The sequence below is a fragment of the Chanos chanos genome, chromosome 2 (genome assembly GCF_902362185.1).
Source record: "Chanos chanos chromosome 2, fChaCha1.1, whole genome shotgun sequence".
In the NCBI taxonomy this organism is placed as follows: domain Eukaryota; kingdom Metazoa; phylum Chordata; class Actinopteri; order Gonorynchiformes; family Chanidae; genus Chanos; species Chanos chanos.
In genome coordinates this window covers 44,730,017-44,747,598 of record NC_044496.1, presented here as the reverse complement: position 1 = coordinate 44,747,598, position 17,582 = coordinate 44,730,017, and the positions used below count along the sequence as shown (strand labels likewise).

Here is a 17,582-nt window from a genome sequence, read left to right as displayed (position 1 = left end):
TCCCTTAATTTCAAGGTGGCACCAGCCCTAAATCAAGGTGCATGGGTGAGGACTAGTGCACGTGTCCTCCAAAACATTTAAAGTCAGACTTTTGGTGTTCCTTTTTACTTGCCTAGTTTACAAATGTATCTGTGTAAATATAGCGTGTGGAAGCCCACACCATTTCTTTTCCATTTCGTTTCCATTTTCAGTGTTTGTCTGCAATGGTGCAGGTTCCCCACTGATGGCAAAAGTTCCTGACACACAATAATGAGGAGTGTACCCAGTTCTCCTGATCCTTGAGTTCAGTGACTGTGGTGTGATGAGAAGACTCTCTATATATACATGTACACACACACACGTGTGTATATATAGTGCCTTGTTTAGCAGTTTGTAGACCCATCTCTGGTAATGATTGCAGACAGTGATGTTAAACTTTGGCTTAGAGACATGAATATTTCACACAGTATTTCCATAATGTGTCAAAAGCTTCAATTTGTGCAGCTTTATGAGCTGTGAAATGCCCTTCTGGTTTGTAAGTCCCATTAAAATGAATGAAACTGGGTTATGACTACAGTTATGTCGAAGGTTAGAACATCTGTCTCAGAGAAACTGTAAATTCATATTCATTGCGGAGCCTCTCAAGAGTCTATAATTACTTGTTTCGGAAGCTGGGAGTAATGAAAAATTTAATTTCATAACAGAATTTTTAATTCTCAGAGGATAGAAACAATTTTTTTTTCTTTTCATGTTTTTTAATTTTGGCTGTTAGATCTGTGAGACACTCTAACTAGGGCAGCTATCATTGCATGTAGTTCAATGCTATTGATGGCCTGTGTGTGGGTGTGTGTGTGTTTTGTAAGTATGTGTGTGTTGGGGCCTGCTTCCTTCTAGGCACTCTGGATATCAAGTAGAGATGCAAATACCCAAGTCTCATCTGTCCTATTTAGCAGCTCACGCTACATAAGAACACAGGACAACAAAGATAAAATAACAATCTGTCCCAGAACATAGGCACAGAAGCAAATTTTAATATAGCTTTTCATAATTGACCCACTGACTGTGTGTATGTGTGTATGTGTGTGTGTGTGTGTGTGTGTGTGCGTGCATGCGTGCGCATGTGTGTGTGTGCATTCACCTCTTCCCGGTGAGCTGACGCCTAACATCAGAGCACGGTAACATTAAAGACTGATTTAGTCAGGGGGAAAAAAAATTATAACACATTTCTGGGAATGGTGATAAACGTTTATTCTGAAGGACATAAATAGAAATGACATTTTCACAAACCGTCAGCATTGTTCTGTTTCTCTTATCCCTCTGGCCTCCTTCATCCTTTCTGAATAGGCCTGCCCTTTCCAAATCAAATTGAGCAGAAAAATCACCTCATTTTTTTGCCAGAGAGATCCCAATTAAATCCCCAATTAAAGAGGGCAGCAAAAGAGAAAAAAACAGCAAGATTTTGTGACCTTTAAGGCAAAAATGCAGAGAGGTCTGGTTTTGAGTAATTAGTGGTGGTGATGTCATCGATCCTAACCTTAGATGGGGTAAATAGTAAACAGGTTTTTAGTGCCCCTCTCTCCGAGCATACTGGAGTTAAAGAGAATGAAATATGGACCTGTCTCTGACCTCAGCGTAGCACGCCGCACAGACGAGATGCATATACCAAACCCGGGGAATTAAATTTCTGATAAACAAGACAACACATGAAAGAGCTTCTCATCCATTAAAGAATTTCATTGGTTATTCTTTTGCTTTTCACCTTTATGTAAATTTCTTTCCTCTCTTTTTTTTCCTTTCTCTTTGTCTCTGTTTCTGAGAAGTGCACTGATGTTTATGCACTGCTAGGATGGAAGAATAATCATTAAAAAAGTTGCAGCAGGAACGACATAAAGAAACAGACGCGTGTGCTATGTCTACTGTTCATACTGATTATTCAAAGTGCAGGCGGTTGGTCACTGAACCCGATGAACAAAAGTCTGACCTTTAAAACATTGCAAAGATTCTTAAATGACAGATTGGGAAGGGAAAAGTACTGACTCTCTGAAGTTCATGTATGTATGAGAGATGTGCTCTTCCACAAGATTAAATAGGTCTGCATAAAGTTTTCTGGAAAAAAAGTACACATTATACATCAGAACAGACAAAGACAAGTAAACATGGATGATGTGCATATTTTGGTCATTTAAATGCTACTGGGATGCTATTGGGTTGATAACAAATTACAGCACGAAGCTGTGACAAGCAGACACAAATATATTAAGAGAAAAGTCCCACTGCTGTCACAAAGCTTATGACTGCCTAATGCTACACTATGAAAAAGAGAGACCACAAGGTAAATATCAGGTTATGAGGCAGAAAACCAATGATTAACTCACTCACTATCTCACTCAATAACTCACTCCCTCGCTCATTCACTCCCTCAGTCCCTCACTCACCCACTCTTTCACTCATTTATTCACTCACCCACTCCTTCACTCACTCACTCACTCACTCACTCACTCACTCACCCACTCCTTTACTCACTCAGTCACTCACTCACTCAGTCACTCACTCACTCTCACTAATGCAACCTATTTAATCATACTCAGTCAGTCAGTTGGCTTTGCCATTGTTCATGAATTGTTCCCTCAAATGATTCTCTACATGTATTCACACACACATACACACTAACACACAGTCTTAAGGCGGAGAAGAGGCTGAAAACATTTTTTACTTCTGTATTTTTCGTTACCCCTCGATGCAATGTAGTGCAAAGTGGCAGCAGCAGGAGTGGGTGATGGAGGGGGTCCAGTGAGGATGTATTTATCTCTTTCTTTGCTTTTCATCCCTTCTTTTTTTCCCATATATTCTTTAGCGGAGGACAGCAGGCATGCAGCAGGGGAAAAGCTTAGGTGAGTCATAGTTTTGAGGGGGATCAGGTTTAGCTGTAGTCCACAGCATGTCCTTTCCCTCTAGGTCTGACAGGCAGTCCTCTCATCTGACCGTGGGAGCTGGTTGTTGTTAGGTCTGTCATGCAGTTTGCCTGGTGTGGCAGGACATGACTGGTTATCTGTGGCTTCAGAAGAGGGAGCTTGCTTTTTCAATCTGTAGGGTATGCAGAGACAACGAGAGAGAGAGAGAGAGAGAGGGAGAGAGGGAGAGAGTGGGAGTCAGAGAAGGATTTTTAGCCTGAAGTCTGTATCACTCTAAGGGTGACAAACTAATTCAGAAAGAGTGTTGACTACCATTCAATTCAGACAAAATGCTTGGAGATCTACTAATAATAACATGCTTCTATAATAAGTAACATCACACATGATTATTGTCTGATGGGAGAGTCTGAGCACTTTAATCAATAGTAATGAAACCATGACTTTTTCAGTACATGAGCAACTTACTGACTCTTGCTCTAATAAAATAATCATTCTGTTCAGAAATTGACAAGGTGTGGAAAATCTGGATAACATTTACACTGCATCTAGACAATGTGCTCTTTTATTTTGGGTCGGACACTGATGTCGGGTTTTCCCAGTGAGATGGAGAGATTTCAGTTATTTAATTGCAATCAATATTCCATCCCAAAATACATGAATTATTCATATTACAAAAGTCGGCAGCCTCTGAGTCATAGAATATTCATCACAACATGAATAATCTGGTTGTGTTGGTGATACCAATTATTTACATCCCCTGGCATGACTTCACATATTGAGCAGGTTATAAAAATTAAAATGAGAGACAAAACTCCGCCTTGTGTTTCCTTTAAAAGTGAAAACCAGATTGTTGCAGTAACTCTTTGCAAAGCCCTTGAAACGGCTCTGTCATGGAGTTTATAACTATCAGCCAAACACTACCTATTAGTCAAAATGTAAGGCACCCCAGAACTGTTTTATGAAGAGTTATGAGCTTTGTTATCATGTTAAAAATGTTTGGACCATCATTTAACTCATACAAACCTGACTTTACACTAATGAATAACTCATTATCACAAAACCAACAGCAAAATCACATAGTAACACTGAAAGCCAGTACAGGAAACTGTGTTAATGAGTTTTTGTAATGTCACTAAGGCACAATGTAATTACCCATTCACTTGTTTCTTTTCTGTAACAGATGTATCCATCATTTTCTTTTCCTAACTAAATATAAATGGCAAACAGCTACAATCAGATGTATTGATACTGATAAAGGGAAAAGGATGATGAACAGTAATGAGAAATCACAGAATAACTCTCTCACTGGTGAGATCATTTTCTCTTTGAGGGGTACAAACAAGGAAAACACCAGAATAAAAATTCTCTCTAAAATTCATTTCTCCAAAACGACCTCCTACAGTGCAATAACAAAAATATGCATCACAAGTGGTGCTTTGGTACAGGTCAGACTACTGTTAGCGTATGTGAAAACTGGCTGTTCACTAAAGTGAATGTGAAAGCTTACTGTTAAGTGCAGTCAAGCTTTAGTCAGCATTATGGGGGATTTTTTAATGAGCCATCACAACTCAAGAGCTGAGCTGCCAGTAAAAAGAGCTCTTAACATCACTCACCGTCACTTTATGCATAACGTTTCCAAAGTTGTTAAAACCCATTTGCTGACTAAGGACAGCAATGGCATAATAACACAACAAAACAAGGGACTTGTTTGTAAGTCCTTTTACTTGCATTACCATCATTGGAACATTACCTTATTTAGTTATGGACTTGTCAAACGTCACTATTTCGCAAAGTGTGAGAGAGAGCTAGACAGAGAGAGGGGGAGAGAGAGAGGGAGAGAGACTTGGACTAAGTGAAAGGATAAATGCTGGTCATCACTCACTTTTCCCTGTTGAAGATAATGAATTCCTGTCTCACTGTCTCCAGGCACTGCTGCAGGTGGGCTGGCTGAAAGTATGATCAATCAATCAATCAATCAATCAATCAATCAAGTAAGTTGAGCCAGCTAACCAGTCCACCAGTCAGCATTCTTTAATCAAAAGCTGAGATTTTTATTGCTGTTCTATTGTGTTAAAGAGTTAAAAAGATTACATGCTAGACAGACAGATACGTGGCCTTCAGAGGAAGCCTTCATCTTATCTAGTCTCCAAAAATATGCTGATAACTAACCATTGGGCAAGGGTCTTTATTGGCATCTCTGGACTTGCTCTTTGCAAGACGTTTCTTCTTTTTATGGAGAGGTTTAGACTCCAGTATCATCTCCTCCAATTCAAAGGTAGGATCACAGTTCAGACGGCCTTTCTAAGAATGAGAAAGAGAGCGAGAGAGAGCGAGAGAGAGCGAGAGAGAGAGAGAGAGGTTCAGTATGTACTAGAGAACTGCAGATTCCATAAGGTAATGAATGATGTGAACTCTGTGTGTGAGTTAGGGATGTGTCATGCATATTGTTGTAAAACCTGAACAGGGCTGATATTTGGTCACCATGAGACCTAATAAGAAATTATACTTTGTTGCCAAAGCAGTCTGTTTTCACAACAACACAATCTAAGCACCTTTTTCATTCATTTTAGTGTGCAATTTAGCTGCTATTAATATAACAGATAAAGCACATGACGAACTCTTAGATCTATCTTCAGTCTACTTCATCAGATATCCCTTCCTCTATAACATCATACATTGCTGAACTAAAGAGAGAAAGCTACAGCGACTCATCAGATTTATACTAAGATTGTTTTTTTCTCCTATCACTGTAAGAGTGTTCAGACATGGGCAAAAGGTCATTCCAATCTCCTGTCATGTAGCTGCTTTTTCAAGCTGATATTTTTAGCCCTTGCCTCCCATTCACTGTCTACCATCTAAACAATACATAAACTGGGTCATAAAACTCAATCTCTCGTCTCCCAAAAGAACTGCCGACATATTGTGAGGTGGCTAGTGCCTCAGGTCTGCAGAGGTCATCCTTCTCAATTTTGTGAGGCAAACAAATATATTCTCCAATCTCTGAGCCCCCTCCACATCCCCAAAGCATTTTCCAGACATAATAATTTCAGGCCAGGGCATGAGTCTGAAAAACATGGTTAAAATTTGTTTTCATGTTGTAACTACCCACTGAGATTTCAGAATATAGCTTTGTGTTGTTCACTTGCGGGGTTATTGGGAGTAACTGAACTCTCTAACTTGGAAATTTCAGGTCTTCTACTCCTGCTGTCAGCTGCAGTACATCCAGCCAATCAGAGACTGAAACTATTCTCTGCTGTTACCCAGAACTCAGCTATGTATGGACTCTTATGAAAATGATTTGAAACAGATGGGGTGTTCTTTTCCTGATTTCTTTCTCAATATGGACTTGTGATGAATTCACTTCTTTACTGAGACAAAATGTCTGAGTCAGAGAGAGCACAGTGTTGTTTCGCTTGTTCTCTCTGAGGAATCACTTCCAAGCTGTTGATCTGTTGGCACTATTCTGTGTAGTTTCGGTTAATTGATCACAAGACACTAAAAAACCTAATTCCCCCACTACTATACAGAGCACTAATTAAACTCTTATCTGGATGGAAAAAACAGCTTGTTTTTGTGCCTTTGAAACTGTTATACCAAAGAATGATTCCACATGTTCAACCTGCAGATCCTTTGCGGTCAACAACAGATGACATTCAACTTTAGATGCAAAATATATTCAAAAGTGTTGAATTGATTAATATCAGATTAATTAGAATGTCATGAGAATATATTACTGAAATACACAGTGGAGAAAAATTCTGCATAGATCATTTCAGATGTTTAAAAGTCTTACATTGGGTACAAAGCCTGGAGGAACAGCTTTTTCCAGTACAGCGTCCCAGTTAACATCAGCCAGATATGGGCAGTCCTGAAGGTCAGCCACACAGGACAGTCTGTTCTCTGGGTCTTGAGTCAACAGCTGGAGATACATAATACAAGAGAAGTCATGGTTTAAGTATGTCTCCAAAGTATTTCACGCATTCTCTCTGTTGTAGCAGTAACAGTACCATACTGTATGCATTTTATGTATTCTGCTGTAGTGCTGTAGCCACTAAATGAAAAGACAAAAACTGTAATATAACTGAAACAGGCAATTTGATGCAGCAAAACCTGAGCTGCGCCATAAAATTTAACACAGAAAATGTGCAAAAGCAAATGTGCTTCTCTCAAAAAAGAATGTGAGAATTTTGATGTCACCACAAGGCAGGAGATACACAAGGCAGGTTCCCATTTGGCCAGATTAATACCCTTTAGGTTGCCACATGGTGGAAGAAAACCATACAATAGATCCTCACATGTCAGAGAAAACCATGAGACAGGTCCCCACTTTGGCAGGGACCACACATTTGATCTAGTGAGGTCCCCATTAATGTAGGTCCCCACTTGGTTGGGATGGCACGAAATAGGTCCCCACTTGGCAGAGTAAAACCAGGGCCCAGTTGTCAGAAGTAATCTGGATTCGATTTCGGCTGTCAGATTGGATCAAATCTTGAAAATGGGTCGTTCAAAAGGAAAAAAGGATTCTGAAATCAGATTAGATCACATATTCCAATCTTGGTGTTGATCTGGGTCAAACCTTCAGTATGTGTTGTTCAAAAGTTTCAGGGTGGATTCAGGAACAAAATGTAATAAAACTTTAAAATTGGTCAAATAATGCAACTTTTGTACCATGTAGTACATATACATTTATTTATATTTTGAACTTGATTTGTTTACCCGTTGCGTGATAAAGTAGACACTAGGCTGTCTATTAGGCTACCTACCTAAGTCTTTCAGTACAGTAAAGTTAAAAAGGGGGGAGGGGGGCGTCCCCCATAAAATAAACCCCCAAACAGCTGTCAGTATAAAAAAAAAATATATATTTAATTTTAACTGTCATTTATCTCTGTATATTAATTACAATGACACAATCATCAGAGATGAACCAGTCAAAAGTAGTTTTTAACAACTGCGTCCCTTATTGCATGTCCAGTCTGTCCCTTATTCTTTATTTTGGACATTTAGCCTTTTTATGATTTTAAAACACATGTTCAAAATACCCACAATGTATTTGTTTATTTGTTTATTTTTATTTATTTGTTGTGGGTCAGGTGAGGGATCTGACTGTTTAAAAAAATTGAAAATGGAAGGGAATGTTTATATTGCTGTACTGTGGAGTTTTCTGTGGAGTTTTCTGGCTCTTCAAATAAAGTGACCCCACACTGGCTATTCTACCTGTTGTTCTTTACATAGCTAGGAGCCTACATTGTGATATGTAATCCCATTTAGAGCACTGGTAATCCAGATTTGGTAATCTTGAAAAGTTTGTATCTGGATCAGAGTGATCCAGTCCAATGCTTTGAAAAACTGGAACAACAGTAAAATGGATTACCTGATCCTGGATAGCAAAACATGGGATTTACAAATATGGATCATTCTGTTCCAGATTAAACATTTTGAACAACTGGGCCCAACTTGGTAGGGATAGCATGAGATAGATCCCCACTTGGCAGTTGCACCATAACACACAACATTTCCCAGAACATCACTTACCTTTCGAAGTAGTGTCACCATACCCTTGGACCAAGTGGAAGAGTACCGGACACGTTCACCACGGAAGATGTTAATAACGTCATCCACTGCTGTGCTTGAATGAATGTCATATGGCCTCTGAACAAAAATGAAGTATACAAGAAAGAGCAGAAAAATATGATTGCTCTAAAGAACAATTTACTGTTTACCAATATTCCTAATAAAATTCAACCCTATTTATAATATAACTAATTTTAAAAGAATCATGTTGTTATTGTCATTCTTAATTTCTCAGTTGTGTTACCATAATGTCTACATCTTAAAACAGAATGGATAAGATAAGACATTTAGGCCACTTTTAAAATGCAGATATATTGGATATCGAATATGTCAGATGCAACTCATCAGAATTTGTCTCTGTTGTGTCACTAGGTATCTCTGACTGCTTTGTGGAATGCTAACTTAGACTGAAAATGGAAACACAAACATAGTTTGTTTGTGATAAATAGACAAACAAACAACATGTAAAACTTTGCTATCATTCAAGGGCTGGCTGTGCCACGTATTGAGAGAATGTTATGCACATGACTAAAACATGTTCAACAGGTTTTGTGTGACGATGCCATGAACAAGAAGAGATGTTTTAAAATTCTAGAAGAGAAAACAGAACTTTAAACCATTCTTGTCCTATTTCCTCTTCTAATTTTTCTAATGTTTTCTAATGTTTGAACTGAGCTGAAGCATTACATACAAGGACATATGTACAAAGATATCAAATATTGGAGGGAGAAATGGCGGCATCTACTTCGCAGACCTGATACAAGACTGTCGACAAACTTGATCAACTCCTCAACTGAATATGAAGATCAAACAGAAAACAATACAAGTTACTTTTAGACCGAACATCAGTGAACCTTAGCGAGAGGGCAGAGTTTCCGGTATTGTTAAGGACACATCTTCCAACCAATCAAAAACCGTCATATCAAATATAAAACGCAAAAGATACAATTGGGTTTCTGGTTGCTGTAGCTCAGCGGCAGAGCACTGTGCACACAGAGGTGTCTCATGGGGTTTGGCGGGGGTTCGAGTCCCTCCAGCAACAGGCGTTTTGTCTATATCACTGTGGTAAGATATTATCAAGCTATAGCTAAAGATGATAAGTGAATAAACCTGTTACTAAGAACAAATGCAGTGATCCCACAATGTTGTACACTGGAAAAGGATTTGTTTGTTTGTTTCATGTAACACTCATCACATAATGTTAAATTCTAGTTTTGAAAGTCAGCTGTTGACTCACTTTCACACTTTTTAATTAAGATGTAAAGGAATTGTTTTTCCTTTCCTCTTCAACAGAGAACTGTTTTACCCAAAAACTTTCTTCAAACCAGACAACAAAAGTGGTTTTACTGCAGTGATATACATATTTTTTCTATGATGAATCAGTGATGCTTTGACTGGTGAATAGAATCTTTCTGTTCCACCTGTCACGTATTTACTGCTGCTTTCCTTTTTCAGGTATTGTTACACAGGCAGGCTAAGAATGGTAAAAGTTTTCAACACGCGTGATGTTGTTGTAGCTTAGCTGGTAGCGTGTTCCCTTGTGAGGCAAAGGAGTGGTTCGAATCCGAATCTGCATTTTTTTTCTATGTTAGTTATGACGAACTCATGAATTGTACTCAGGAAGTCACCACTGGAAGTCGTTTTCATGTTATTTAAAAAGATTGCATTAACTAAACTTACCATTCATTTTGAAGGACTCAAATAATCCATTTATGTGTTTTTGGTGCAAATGTACTCTTGCTTAGTCCAAATCCAGCAGGTTCTTTTGATCCACTGATTATAGATAATTATGGTACACTCAAATTCCATCACCCTCCTCTGATAAAGACCAATATTTTGATCAAGTTCTTCAGTGTTAAAACCTGATGAATCTGCAAATCCATGAGAATCTTAAAATATCGCTCTGTGCTCCCATGTCAGCTTAGCCACAAATGACATTCCAGTTCAACATAATGCCACATCCTCAACCGTCCTTTCACTTTCTCACTAACAGGCTTAACCTGTTCACTTTGTTATGCCCCAACCCTAAAGTGTTTTAGAGTAAATAAAAGTCTGAATCATCCATTATGTAGTATGACATTAGCAAGAATATCTGATCATGACAATGTAGTCCTACCTAAATACAGCATACAAATACTCAAAGATAAATATTATTTATGTGAAATAATGTAAAATTGGTAATAGTTTCCATATAGAAATAGTTTCATGTAGTGCAGGATCATTCTCAATCCTGTCAGGCAATGTAATATCTGCTCTGAGTACTAAATGGACTGGGAGTGGTGTCTGAAAAGTGCACCCTATGATGTATTATAAAGACAATATTGTCCTTTATGGTGTAAGTGTTGGAACTTACCCATCCTCTTAAAAGCTCGTAGGCAGTGATGCCCAAAGACCACCAGTCAACAGGGTAGGAGTAACCTGGACCACCATTTATAAATGACTGGAACACTTCTGGGGCTGGAACACACACACACACACACACACACACACACACACACACACAAAGGGGCACAGATTAAAATGAGCTTGATTTACTTCATACTTCCCTAATTACACATAAGCTATGCTGTGCAGTTCTTGGTTCCTTGTTCCTGGTTCCTACTTCTGCTTTTGAGTTTGCACTTTAGCATGCACACATGTATAAATGCATACCCACACAGATAATGAGATAACAAATGTCCTAAAGTAGAGAACAAAGAACTGTTCATATGCAAACTACACATATTTCTTTTGCCATATGCTTGTGGAATTGAAAATGGTAAAAGCTTATTATGATTTTAATCTGTTGACTGCTGTGTAGAGAATAGTAAATACATGGTCACTATAACTGCTGCCAAGAAGCACTTGTATGATATAAGTGCATGATTTAATCTGGCTGTTGCATAACAACCCAACCAGCAATGAGTGAGTGAAATTCATATTTCCTATCTATCTTTTTCTGTCCCTTTCTCTTTAGATTATAGCCCTACAGGGATCCGTGTACTGATACACACACACCGTAAGTCCATATGGAAAACTGATCTCATATAACTGCAAACAGATGCTGTAGGTAACATGGTCTATTCCTCTGTGGTGCAAGAAAGATGGGCGAGCTTGCTGTTATTATCTGCATCATTCCTCATCTTTGCAAACAGCCACGGCTCCTGACAGACGTCTCCCTGCCTGACAGTACTGCTGTTTCAGCCAGAACACAGAGTAAGCCTGTCCAGAATGAGTTAGTAATCACATTACTCTCTCTCTGTGGAACAGGACAGCAATATTTTTATTCAGATGTCGATGTTACACTCCGGAAAGACAGTTGTGATGTTCCAATGAGGCCCAGGCCAAGGCAAAAACAAAATTTATGGAGAACCAGCACTAGCATGTGTAAGTGTGTGAAAAAAGTGTGTGAGTGGATTTGTTTGTGTGTGAGATATAGCCAGAGAGAGGGAGTGAGAGAGATAGAGAGAGAGAGAGAGAGAGAGATAGAGCGAGAGAACAGTGTGATCCACTTTCAACAAATTCTAATTAGAAATCAATTGGTTCTCAGTGTGCCAAACAAACTTGGGGCTGCCAGCAACTTCTTAGTTTGGATTACTGTCCTAAAGACACTCTCTTATGTATGCATCATAAGCTGCAAAAAGAGACAATACTTAGAATCAGGGTTACTCTTAAAATTCCCACTTGACATGAATGTATTCTTTTAAACAGGAATTCAGAACTTAGAGAGAACATGATGTACTTTAGATCAACACAAACAATGGGGAATGACGACTAATGAAGGCTCATGCAGACACATATCTTTTTAAATTTGTGTCTATAGCAATGCAGATGTAACATGCTGGCCGTCACCACATCACAGAAACAGAGAAACAGCCATGCAACAGAGACACTCAGTCGTATTGTTTTTAAGGGTTTTGTATTCAAACTAAGGTCTTGTGAGAATATTTATTCATGATTATGGATAACACGGCCAAAATAGCAATAATGTATTGTGCAGATTATCCTGATGAGACTGAGAAAACAGAACAATTTTTGTTCATTCAAACAGACCGAATAACCCAGAAAGAAAAAAGAAACATAAAACATAGCAAAGTGTGTTTTATGTACCGTTTCACAGCAGAGAGTCAATTATAGAGTGTGAATTTTCAGGAGGATTTGCACACAGTCCACTCCTATGGGATACACACTTTCCTCAGCAGGTGAATGAAGGAAAATAATTACCTATGAGATGAAGTGAGAATGTAAACTCACCCATATAAGGTTTTGTGCCAGCCATGGAAGTCGCTTTCTCTGAATCTTTCAGCACAGTAGCAATGTTAAAATCAGTGATGTGGACATGACCTGTGAGCAGAGAATACACAAACATATGTGAACATATGCACTCACAAACAGAGAAAGAGAGAACAAAAGTGAGAGACAGCAAGAGAGTGAGTAAGAGAGAGATAGAGAGAGAGAGAGAGAGAAGTGGGGAGAAGTAGGCATTGCACTTTAATTTTAATGTACTTTCACAACTTTAAATGAATGTTTTAATAATTAAGGAGGGAATTAGCATAGTGTGCAGATTAAGATGGATCAACAAATGATTTGCAATTTTCCATTAGTGATGCATTCACTAATACTAGTCAATACTGTTTGTTCAATACTAGTAAGATTTGGAAAAAATAACCTTACACAGCCCCAAAATGATAACTTCTACTGATCATTCATGGTGAAAACAAATCTAAGAAATATAATTATATAAAATATGAAACCAATAAAAAATAAAAAATATGTAAGTATATATTTTATTTGTTTATATGTAGAACATATAAAGGTGTAGAATATGGTTTATACTAATATAAAAGGCAATAGAATATTTTATTTGTCTTATAGAATATAAAAAACAAATAAAAATATTATAGATAGATAGATAGATAGATAGATAGATAGATAGATAGATAGATAGATAGATAGAGTTGTAAAAGAGACTGGACATACCATGTTCATCCAGAAGGATGTTATCTGGCTTTATGTCACTGTGGAGGTGGAGAGACAAACAGAGAATCAGGGTATTTATGAAGAACAGCAGTCATAAGTATAAGTGCACTTACCAAACACAGACACACACACACTCTCATAGTAATTACAATAAGAGACACATTTGCATAAGGAGCGGAAGCTTTCTGAGAAGAGTAATCACAGATGTCTCAATTAGAGCATCTGACTTTAGTTAGTACACATCAGTGAGGCCTGTCTGTGAGGAGCTGGGCTTTTACTCCTGTTGTTAATCAACACACACTCTAGATGCCAGCACAAAGCTCTCTGCCCTTATTCTCTCTCAAAAAAGAGGCTAAAGAGGCCAGTATCTGTTCTGTTAGTAAACTGTTTGACAAAATTCACTTATGCGTTCATACTGAAATGGAAAAATACTACAGGGCCACTTTTTCACACATTGGTTAAGACTGGCCCAAGACTATAAAGGATTTCTAAAGGAGGATATCCATGAACAGTGAAGTTTAATCCACTCCCATCCTTTAATTGTGTCTGGTCAAGTGCCAATCAATGTTAAAAGACAGGCTACCTGGGGCAGGGCCAGAGGGGTGGTTTCGGGGGCACAGGCCACCCTGGGTGTCACCCAAAAATCCTAGCCTATGATTGGTGATCAACCAGCTCGAAGGCAGGACTGCCACCCTTGAATGAATCAGTGCTCGTTTTGGGCCATCCCAGTCAAAAAAGTCTAGAATCGCCACTGCAGACGACACACAATACTATACTTGCAGACTAATCTCAAATTCTTTACCACCTCAGTTATCTGATTTTTAACATTAGACAACTAGTAAAAACAACAGCCAACAATGACTCATGAATTAGAAAAAAGTGGAACAGAATTACAGTGTTACTGAGATAGACTGATGAAATCCATTGACATCCTGAGAATGATTCACTTTCTGTCTAAAAAAACACATTTTCCTGGAGTAGCCAAAATATTGGCATCCATATTCACATTTACATTCACTGCCCATCCTAAAAATCTCTAAGCAAATTGTCATCAGATTGATCAGTGTTTGCTAAATAAAGTATAAGTTCATAAAAAAAATTACACAGAGAGAAATGATCCCAGATCAGTTTTCAGCGAGTCTGATGTACTGCCTGTACTTCAGGCGACGCAGAGGTGCTGCTGTGTTTGAAGCCTAGACGCCTGATAATTCTCGCTCAGTTTAAACCTAGATGTATAGTCTTGATGACAACATCTAATCTGTGCAAAACTGGGTTATTTAAAGCAGGGGCAAAAATAAATCACATAACAGACAGTGACAGAGGAGGAGGGGGAGGAGGAGAGGGGGGATATATCAAACCATAGGAGTACAGACGTTCAAAAACGTCCATTGCACATTGTCAGACTTTTCAGACTTATTTTCCATCAAGAGTTTCTGAGACACACACACACTGCAAACCTCTTTTAAAAGCCTCAAAACCCAGTGTTGTCTAAATCTCACCATTAGCTCTTAAATTCAAGCTTGGAAAACTGTTGATAGCATTTTCAATGTAATGTACAAAATGAAGCAGATTCTTGGTGAGTATGTAGTTTGGAAGGCTCCGTGGTTAAGGTGAGGGGAGATGATAATGACAGTGTCACTGAATGTAACCTGCGGTGTATTTCAAGAGGCCCTTTGAGACAGCCACACTAATATAAAACAGCCTTAAGCATGACCCCTCCCATTACCACTCCTCCTTCTTTGACTTCTATGAATTATGCATCAAAATGCAAATTAGAGAGCAGAAGCTCAGCATCCTGCTGTTTTCTCCATCCTTTCTGTTGGAGATTTAAAAACACCTCAGTCTGTTTTCCTGAGGAAATACCATTCTTCAGATTATCGGAGATCAGACTGGAATAAAAAATTACACAGCAACCACCTCTGGTGGTGTCTCCACAAGCTTTCTAATGCAATGAAATGACAGACACAACAAAGTAGCCATGATGAGTTCCAGCTCAGACTGTTGTTGAAGGAACTTTTGCCAGCAAATTAGGAATCAGGCTGTCATCATTTCAGTTGACAGATCATTAAGATTGGCAGTTGTATTGTGACATTCTGTGTGTGTGTTAGAGAGAGAGGGAGGGAGAGAGAGAGAGAGAGAGAGAGAGAGAGAGAGAGAGAGAGAGAGAGAGAGAGAGCAAGAGAGCATTCCTTGTTTTTAATGTTAACCTTATAGATTTTTTATTAAGCTGTCTGTGGGTATAAAAACCTTTAAAAAACTTTCATGATTGTCTTTGCAGTATATGTTGATTTCATGCTAGCATTTTGTATGAGGTCTACACTTTGTAATAACATTCATAAAATATTAATTTGTGTTTCATACATTCTTTATAATTGGAGAGAAATTAATTTACAACCGTTCACTGGTTAGAACTGAAAAATTTCAGTTGTGCTTAAACATTTACCTTGTTAACTTGTGGATTGCTAAATGTTTTGGGTGATACTTTGCCATTTCATTGCAATAATATTCTTAGATATATAATAAGCATTTTTGAAAATTTAACCTTCAGAATTTCACAATCGCTCTGGCTAATTCCAGTTTCCCAGGTGTCATTTTGGAGATAAACTTGAATAGCAATAGCTGTGACAGAGCTGTCGGTGACCATGTTTCAGTTAATTTTATATTATATTCAGCAGAGCCTTAAATACACATCAGATTTTCTTATCACTTCTGAAGATTAATAAATGTGTCTTCAGACTTCGAAGATGTGAACTAGAAACATATTGATTTCCTCTGTTAGCTAACAACATCTGAGGGTTGAGTCATGTTTCTTGTTTGGTTGTGTATTCTCACAGGATGAAAGCCTGTACTTTAAAGTTACTTTCTAGTGTTTTCTCTGAAAGCATCATATCTTCCCACTGTTCTCTTAGAAGATAATAGGATTCCCTTTTTATGTGTATGAGATATGTGTTGTTTTTCTTGTTCTAGTCACAGCTTGGCTTGGATGGCAGATGGCTGTCTTTACTTTTAAACTTCTGATTGTCCACAAAACAGAGCCATATGTGAATTTGAGTTTCACATCATCATATGTCCCCATGAATTCATGGTCTGTGTTCAGTCATATTATTTTATTTAAGGAAACATAAATATATATTCATCTTAAAGATTTAATATTTTAAAATCTAAGATAAGATTATAAATGTGATGTGCTGAGAAGAGGTGGTATTGCATGGATAAACTGATGATGCAATTAAAAGGTAAAATGAGTGATAGACAATCAAGAGATTGAAAGAAATGCTCTACGTAGTGACAGGGATGAATGATATCAATGATGGGAAGCTATCAAAGTAACATTACTGCATTGTGTCAGGCATCATAATCAGTGAATATAATGACCGAATTCAGCATTCAGAGGCAATGTAACACAGAGTAAATATGCACTGTATCATGAACAATATGAATAGTAAATTATATGGTGGTATAATTATCCTTTAATGAAACATGTAAAATAACGACTCATTCTAAAATGAATGAGCCTTACTAATTGTAATCCTGACACTCATACTGACAATGACTCATTATAAATACATTACATGCTAATTACTTCTTAATAAAGCATCCCAATATGAGATGAGTCCAATTAACCTCCTTTCTCCCCATGTAGAGCCATGTTTGAGTGATAGAGCTTACCGGTGAATGATATGGCAACACTGCAGGTAGTAGAGTGCTAATGCTAATTCACAGATGTACAACTTCACCGTCTCCTCTTTGAAGTGAACGTTCTGCTGGAGGTGGTATCGCAGGTCCCCCCCTAGTAGGAGATCTACCACCATAAACATATCCTCTTCATCCTGAAACGAGTACCTGTCAGATACAGAGAGGGAGAGAGAGAGGGAGAGACATAGAGAGAAAAAGAAGAGCAGGACAATCTTAAATAAGATAAGACAACACAATGGAACCTAGGGTGTGGGATATGGGCTTTTCTAATTGCATGCCGGTCAAAAGAAAAAGCTTACACTCTGATTACGAACTGTGTGTACTCCTTGCTAACCAAATGAAGCTCAATTTAATCTCCTCTGTTTGTATGAGGTATGTAGTGCATAAGAATGAGAAATACTTTATTGATCCTGAGGGAAATTCGAGAAGATACCACCATATTACACTATGGTTGTATAGTGTGGT

The 17,582-nt window shown here is 38.1% G+C and overlaps 1 protein-coding gene across 1 annotated transcript in view; it reads right to left on the bottom strand.

The window, feature by feature from the left end:
• Positions 1-2,930: 2,930 nt before the first annotated feature.
• The window catches only part of LOC115804887 (serine/threonine-protein kinase 32B-like), a 36,600-nt gene continuing 21,948 nt past the window's right edge, over positions 2,931-17,582 (bottom strand). The window contains exons 4-12 of the mRNA XM_030765374.1: positions 17,091-17,264; positions 13,422-13,459; positions 12,696-12,785; positions 10,816-10,919; positions 8,424-8,540; positions 6,685-6,810; positions 5,061-5,192; positions 4,774-4,838; positions 2,931-3,063 (exon numbers count right to left, since the gene is read on the bottom strand). Coding sequence (XP_030621234.1) covers positions 2,931-3,063; positions 4,774-4,838; positions 5,061-5,192; positions 6,685-6,810; positions 8,424-8,540; positions 10,816-10,919; positions 12,696-12,785; positions 13,422-13,459; positions 17,091-17,264 — 979 coding nt within the window. The remainder of the gene's footprint in view (positions 3,064-4,773; positions 4,839-5,060; positions 5,193-6,684; positions 6,811-8,423; positions 8,541-10,815; positions 10,920-12,695; positions 12,786-13,421; positions 13,460-17,090; positions 17,265-17,582) is intronic.